Source organism: Frankliniella occidentalis, unplaced genomic scaffold (genome assembly GCF_000697945.3).
Source record: "Frankliniella occidentalis isolate FOCC.00 unplaced genomic scaffold, Focc_3.1 Scaffold22, whole genome shotgun sequence".
NCBI classification, from domain to species: Eukaryota; Metazoa; Arthropoda; class Insecta; order Thysanoptera; family Thripidae; genus Frankliniella; species Frankliniella occidentalis.
Genome location: NW_026267152.1, coordinates 1,865,641 through 1,872,510, shown reverse-complemented (window position 1 = coordinate 1,872,510; position 6,870 = coordinate 1,865,641). Strand labels below are relative to the sequence as shown.

General features: G+C 37.9%; 2 protein-coding genes across 9 annotated transcripts in view; one reads left to right on the top strand and one right to left on the bottom strand.

Moving 5' to 3' along the window:
* The window catches only part of LOC113206900 (2-phosphoxylose phosphatase 1), a 13,976-nt gene extending 10,713 nt beyond the window's left edge, over positions 1 to 3,263 (top strand). The window contains exons 1-7 of one of the 8 annotated variants that reach the window (XM_052264950.1): positions 7 to 26; positions 100 to 264; positions 358 to 712; positions 863 to 1,025; positions 1,102 to 1,377; positions 1,458 to 1,739; positions 1,812 to 3,263. In XM_052264950.1, the coding sequence (XP_052120910.1) occupies positions 17 to 26; positions 100 to 264; positions 358 to 712; positions 863 to 1,025; positions 1,102 to 1,377; positions 1,458 to 1,739; positions 1,812 to 2,171 (1,611 nt within the window). In that variant the 5' untranslated portion in view covers positions 7 to 16 and the 3' untranslated portion in view covers positions 2,172 to 3,263. Of the gene's footprint in view, positions 1 to 6; positions 27 to 99; positions 265 to 357; positions 713 to 862; positions 1,026 to 1,101; positions 1,378 to 1,457; positions 1,740 to 1,811 lie in introns of those variants that run through there. The other 7 variants (XM_026423185.2, XM_052264949.1, XM_052264948.1 and 4 more) reach the window with 7 other exon arrangements.
* A 518-nt stretch (positions 3,264 to 3,781) lies between these two features.
* Positions 3,782 to 6,374, bottom strand: LOC127748957 (mitochondrial 2-oxoglutarate/malate carrier protein-like). Its single transcript, XM_052264956.1, has 5 exons — positions 6,143 to 6,374; positions 5,533 to 5,766; positions 5,156 to 5,460; positions 4,964 to 5,063; positions 3,782 to 4,866 (listed from the first exon to the last, which is right to left on the bottom strand). The coding sequence occupies exons 1-5, from the start codon at positions 6,199 to 6,201 to the stop codon at positions 4,668 to 4,670; spliced, it is 897 nt and encodes a 298-aa protein (XP_052120916.1). The 5' UTR covers positions 6,202 to 6,374; the 3' UTR covers positions 3,782 to 4,667.
* Positions 6,375 to 6,870: the final 496 nt, after the last annotated feature.

The following is a 6,870-nucleotide window of genomic DNA, read 5'->3' as shown; positions in this document are numbered from 1 at the left end:
TGTCTGGATTTTTCTCATGGTTGGAGGTGTGTTCTTTTACTTTTCTGCTGTTTCTTAACTTAAAGTGAAAGCGCTACACTAACTTGAATATTTTTATAGGAATGTATAAATATATTGGAACAGAAGATGCTGCCCAAGGATATAAGCACTCATCAAATGATATCTTTGTCAGAGGTTTCCCAAAAGATCTCAAACCTGAAATTAAAGGTCGGCGAATATATCGTCTTTGCAATCCTCCAGAGGATATCAATCTCGGCAGTGAAGGTATCACACCACTTATTATTTTACCTCTCCATTGTAGTTCCAGCCTTGTAAAATTCCAAGCGCAGCTTCACTCCAGACTTTCTTCTGTTCAAGGCCAGGTGGATGATAACTACACACTTGTGGGTGCTGTAGTATTTCTACGGCATGGAGATCGTGGACCACTTATGCACGTGCGTAATATAAGCAGTGTCAACTGTGCTGGTGACCTGCTAAGCCCTGATATCACAAACGGTGACTGGGATGCTGGTTATGCTGCTTATGAGGCCTTCCTTCAAAATGCATCACTGGCTGCTGGGCTTGGTGTAGGTGGAGGTGGGAGTGACAAGCTCAGCAACAATTTCCTGTGGCAGCTTCTTGGTCCATTTCATGCTTTTCCGTTAGTACCTCCTAGTAGCGGAGAATGCAGTTTGGGACAGCTTACACCAGTTGGAGTCACTCAACTTTTAAGGTATTCACCCAACTATAGAATTCAAAACTCAATTTTAAGGAAAAAATATCAAAAGACTTGTAGAATTATTTGTCATAAAATTCTATTTTTTAAAAAGACAAACATGGATGTAACTATAAAAAAAATCTGGTAACAAAACTATTTTTACAGAACTGGACACATTCTGAAAACTGCATATGCCGACAAATTAGGCATTGGTAAAGGTTCCTTAACTGCAGAAGATGTAGTTGTCTATAGTACTCATTACAGGCGAACCTTCCAGAGTGCTCTTGCCTTCCTTTACAGTTTCCTCTCCCTTGAAGACTTACACAAGGTAGAAACAATAATAAAAACTGGCCATTTATTTACAAATTTATTAAAAACAGTATAATAAGGGCTTTTATTTCTAGGTGACTCTTCGACCAAGTCAAAGTTTGGCTTTTTGTTTCAATGATTGTGCATGCCCTGCAGCAGAAAAGTACCGACATCAAGTTAGTGTAGAGGCTGCAGACCATTTTAGATCACATCCAGCTGTTATGAAATTGGTTCGCTCTGCAGCATCAATTGTATATGAATCGCCTGATAAAACACTGTTATCTGATCCTCATGCTCTGAGGGATGCTCTTCTTGCCTATGTCTGTCATGGTGCACCACTGCCATGTATTGATATTGGACTTTTAAACAAAGTAAGTTATTTTGCATCTTTGTTGCTTGATTCATTTGTAGGTTCTCCAACACGTGCTCATAAAAATTTTCTTCATTTTAGGAGGTGTGTGTTCGTCCAGAACAGGTTACCAGTCTATTTGCCTACACTGAATGGGAGGAACGTTTATATGTTAAAAGTCAAAGTCTGAAACGGTCATGTCTCCTTCGAGCTTATGGTTTGCTCAGAAGTGTTGTTGGCTATCTATTGAAAATGGTGTCTGAAGGAAAGCCTCGAATTGTTATCTATTCTGGACATGACAAAACATTGCAGTACCTGTCAGGAGCACTTGGTGTCATTGCGGAAACAGCAGCCCCACATTATGCTTCAAGACTTGTTCTGGAGGTATGTATGATTTTTTTAGATTTGATTGCAGGTTTTGTGATGTCTATATCATAATGGGAATGCCTTTCATAGGTTTACCGCAGCCGCAATGCAGAGAAAACATCAACTGGTGACCCAGTGGGATCTTCCCAGCATGATGATGGCCCAGCTGCCAAAGATTACTTCTTTAGACTTGTATTTAATGGGAGAGACCTTACCAACCACGTTGTTTGTTGCCGTCATGGTGGTTCTACTGTTGTCAATCCTCATTTTCACCACGGGTCGCATGGTGAAGATGCTGATCCTGCCTATAATATTTCATCTTCCTCTCACCGCAAAAATAACTCTTCATATCTATGTCCTATTGAGTCAATAGTTCGCTTTTTACATGATGATTACTTTGTCCCATTCAATGCATCTAATTACAAAGACGCCTGCACTAATCATCCTTAGATTGTTCAATTTAATTACGAGTGCCACATGACATATATTTAAACTTTTTCAAAAATCTACAAAAACAACCAAAGAGAGATGTGTTATTTATGTGTTTATAGATTTAGGTAATTACAAATGCACAATGTACTGAAAGAGCATGGATTATGTTCTCCTGTTAACATTTCACAAAGGGTCAGCTTTAGATAAAGAATTGTGCTTGTTATGGAAAGGTAATATGTTTTTACCTTTCTGCTATATTTAAATTGGAGGCTGTGATATGATTTGTATACTGCCATTGGTGGGGGGAAATAAAAACAAACAAATCATAGACATTCCACTTAAAGTGCATTTAGTTTGATGAAGCCGAAGCTGAAGCACCTAGCTCTCTCTTTCAGCAACTGAAGAGCTTCTCGGAGCAGCTCAGGCCTCATCAGACTAAATTCACCTTTTCTTATGAAAATTTTGGATTGTTTTAAATTAAAGTTGAGTGTGCTGTAGTGTAGGTAGTGTTTTAATATGGTGCTATAAGAGTAAGCATTTCACCATTATTGGTGATGAGGACAACAATTTGTTTAAGCTGCTAAGAAAATATATTTGGATGTGTTGTTATGTGAACAACTTGAGCGCAAGAAGTGTTTTGTCCTTTAATTTCCAATACAAACTGCCCTTTTCGTAAGGATGTCTGTAAGTTACAACCCTTACAATTGTACTTAATCAACATATACATATACTTTTAAAAACAAATATTGTAACCGTGCCAATAACAGAATTTGTGATATTAGTTTGTCCTTATTTGATGTTCTGCTTAGGGTTCCTGTCAGCTCAATCATTTTTCCTGTGGTACCAAAACCATGTGGCACAGTAAAAGAAAGTTTAAAAAATCACATTTATCATTGTGAACAACTATAATTCCTTTTGTATGGTAATTTTGCTTTCAATTTACCTGTTATTCCAATGATTACATTGTTAAAACTCTCCTTTTGATTGATTTTGTCATTGCTTTTAGTAGATTTAATGGGGTCCAGAAGTGCATTTTTTAAGTGTTCCTTCTGTTCCTTTAGTCTGGTATTTTTAAGTGTAAAAGCATTAATAAATACTTTGTTTATAGTGTTTCATGAAACCTTATTGGGTATCAAGCAGTGCCGTCCAACAATGCCATGTTGCAAATTTCTGTGCTGATTTGTTTTGTACTAGTCACACATATTAAAGGCATTCCTTTTTGTCTAAGCGGCTGTAGCTACATTATGCAAAGATCATTCAATGGATAAAATTACAAAAAGCTGTTTGCTCTATAGGAGCAAGCAATTGCTATAATTTTCATTTTGTTTGATGCTGTAAATTAGTGTTTATGGTGTATCACAATATCTTGATTCAATTAGTCTTTAATATACTAGCTTGATGTCTTTGTAGAGATGACCAATACCAGTGACAAACATAAAACCTCCATTCAAGTCAAAATTGCTATTTGACACATTTTGTGGTTTGACTTGTGTGCCATAGTAAAAATATGTATTCACTACCATGATAAGCCTTTCAATTCAAATCTAAAAAGAATTTTAAAAATATCGTTGAAGTACTTTTGAAATTTTAACTCGGGTAGTATCTGGTTTAAACGCTGAACACAAATCTAGAGATTCCTTTTGAGTATATTTAACAAAAAAAATAATCTTGATAATTTTAACAACAGATACGATAATCAGTACCTATAAATGCTATTTACAATGTAAAATTCACCTCAATGATGTTTGCACAGGATGTCAAGACTTCATAGCATGAAGATAAAATGCTGTAAATGTTGCGCAAATTGTTCAAAAGAACTATTTCACCTAATAAATACTGTAGTGAGTACACACAGCTAAATTACAAAGAACACTTATGATCTACTTATTGTCTTCACTAAAACACAGAGGTTAAAATTCGGCACCTTTACTTAATAATCATCCATAACCACGGCCCACATTATTAAACTACAATGTCTGACAAGAAAATAGCTCCAAAAATGGCAAGACCATGTAATTTACTTACATAATCATGGTAACTCAAGTCTAAATGACTACAATGATAGCCAGGAAACCTTCCACAAAGTTCAATCCTAAAATCTGGTAAAAAAAGAAAAAATGCGTGACTAGGCCAACTTTAGTTGAATTTTGTTCAAAAAGTTGAGTTCTTCTATTAGTCTCTTGCTGTGCAAAACTAGGGCAGATATTGCATGCAATTGAGAAAACTTAAAAACCCATGAACAGCAATTGACATGCCCAGCTGGTATGGCGAGCAAGGCTGTTAAAAACATCATTGTTTCATAATACCTGAGGATTACACAAAGGAATGTTTCATTTAAAAACATAAAAATAGAAAAAATATACAGGCCTGTGATTGTAAAACAGTAAAAAAAACAAAAAAAACAACAACAATGAATTGCCTACAGCTTAAAAAAATAAAATCTAGTTGAATGTAGAACAACCAAAATGCCAGAATTTAGATGTGAATTGGCAGAAAATTGCATAATTTATGATTTTAAGCCAAACTCTTGTACAATTGGTTGAGCTGTTCCATAAAAATGAAAGTGAGTACAGTATGGGGCCCAAGACGAGCATAGTAAGGGGTGAAACCCTTCCATAGAGCAAAAACTCCTTCATGACGGACAACTTTCGAGAGAACATCAATAGTTCCAGTGAACTGCGGTTTACCTTCAACTACTTTCATATTCTGAATTCTGAAAATCAAACGAGGGAAAGAAAATTTTTCTGTTATCTCTTAAGCTTTAAGGACCATGATAAATTTGTTGATTATAAATCAAATACAGCACTCACCTTGTTTTGGCAATATCAAGTGGCATAGAAGCAATGGTGGTTGCAAGACCAGAAATCATGCTAGCACAGAAGTGAAGTTTGATGTTTTCTTCAAAGTAACCTACAGAGGATAAAATGTGACAACATTAACAAATGGAGAAAAAGAGCACAGAAGACAGTTTAGGGGCACTGTCCAAAAATTAGAAGCTGTACCTGAGGTAAGTAACTGTTGCTTAGCTTGCTGGTAAGTAGAGAGCTGAACAGCATTCACAACCATCGCTCGACCCATTGTAGGTACAGCGCCTTTCCATAAAGCTAAAATTCCTTCTTCTTTGGCAATACGAGCAAGCGCTGTAAGAGCATTACTGTAATTACGGCGCTCAGCAGGGGGTAACCTTCCATCAGTTGTCATACGAATTAGAGTCAGATCAGCGGGAGTTCCAACAAATGCACCAACAGCTCCAGCACAGAGTCCAATTAAAACCTTCACTCCAAAGCTAGGAGGTGCTCCATCTTTCCTATGGAATTTAGAAAACAATAAGAAAAACTTAGAATAAGACATCGCATCAAGTATCAAGTGGGTTACTTACGAAACTCTTTCAGTCAACCCATTGAAAACTCCAAGTCTTGCAGTAGTGTAAGTGGCTTGTCTAAGCAATCCAGCAGACAGGCCAGAGTAGAGTGCAGTTACGCCCTCATTTCTAAGGATACCACCAGCAGCATGGAAGCTTGTTTTGTATTCCTTTACTTTGCTGCCAATACCACTGACTTGCATGCGATTTTTCACAACATCCATAGGGTGGACAAAACAGGTAGCCATCATCCTTAAAAAAATAAATTAAAAGATGATTAAATCGCAAAGTGAAACATACCGTTCTGTTGCAAATTGACACCCCCAAATGTGAAGGAATATTTTGAAATGAGCTTTCATTGTGAGTAAAGCTAAGTTTATGAGAAAAATTTATGTGCTGACTGTCACATCATAAAATGTTTAACAATCTAATGAAATCAGCTAGAAATGGGTGTATGACACGGCATTCTTCTGAGGCAGAACAGGGCTAGAAGGGCATTTTATGAGGGACAAGATGGAAGTAGGCCGAATACCTGACCTGCCCCTTTGGACCTGACGCCGGTAGCACACATGAAATTTATCGACACATTCAATAATCAATAGCTAATAATGAGGGAATGAGTACTTACCCCGCAGAACCGCCGACGACAAACGGCACATATTTAGGTACCACTTTCTTGTCAGACATTTTGAAGGAAAGTCAAAATCGAAGGGGTTGTAGCGGGCGACAGGGTCACGGACGGGCACGTCGACCAAAGTGTAGAGTGGGTGTGCGAGTGGCTTTGACTGGCAAACAAGTCCGATGACACAAACACTCGTCGAGTGCAGAGCAAAAAATCAGAGGGCAGAACTGAACAGAAGACGGCCGGACAGCTGTTTGCCGCCACTCGGCACGAATGCAACCGGAAGCAAACACTGGCGGAACCAGAATTCTTCAAGGTCGCGCAGTCAGTTGTTTTCTTGGCGGAAGAAAAGGGATACCTTTAAATATATGAATAGCGTAATACTTTATAAATATATATATTTATAGCTCAAAATGTTTGTGACATTTTTGCCAGTTTTACTTGCACTTTGGTAACTGTCATAATTTTTATCCTACTTTTCCATTTAGGTTGTCACAGAACCACGATAAGGATAGCGCCTACCAGGTGCTCGGTAGGCCAACCCGCCAAACAGCTGTGTGAAGGCGGCGGCCCACCCGGGCCCAAATGCCGGGACCATTTTCTTCGACGTCGATTCGTCTTATCCACGTTTTTTCAATATTCTGACGTCAATTCAACGTTGAATATACGCACGCTTCTATTCCTCACTGGGGTAAGACTTTCAACGCTGTATTCCTAAGCTCCCCAAGCAAATT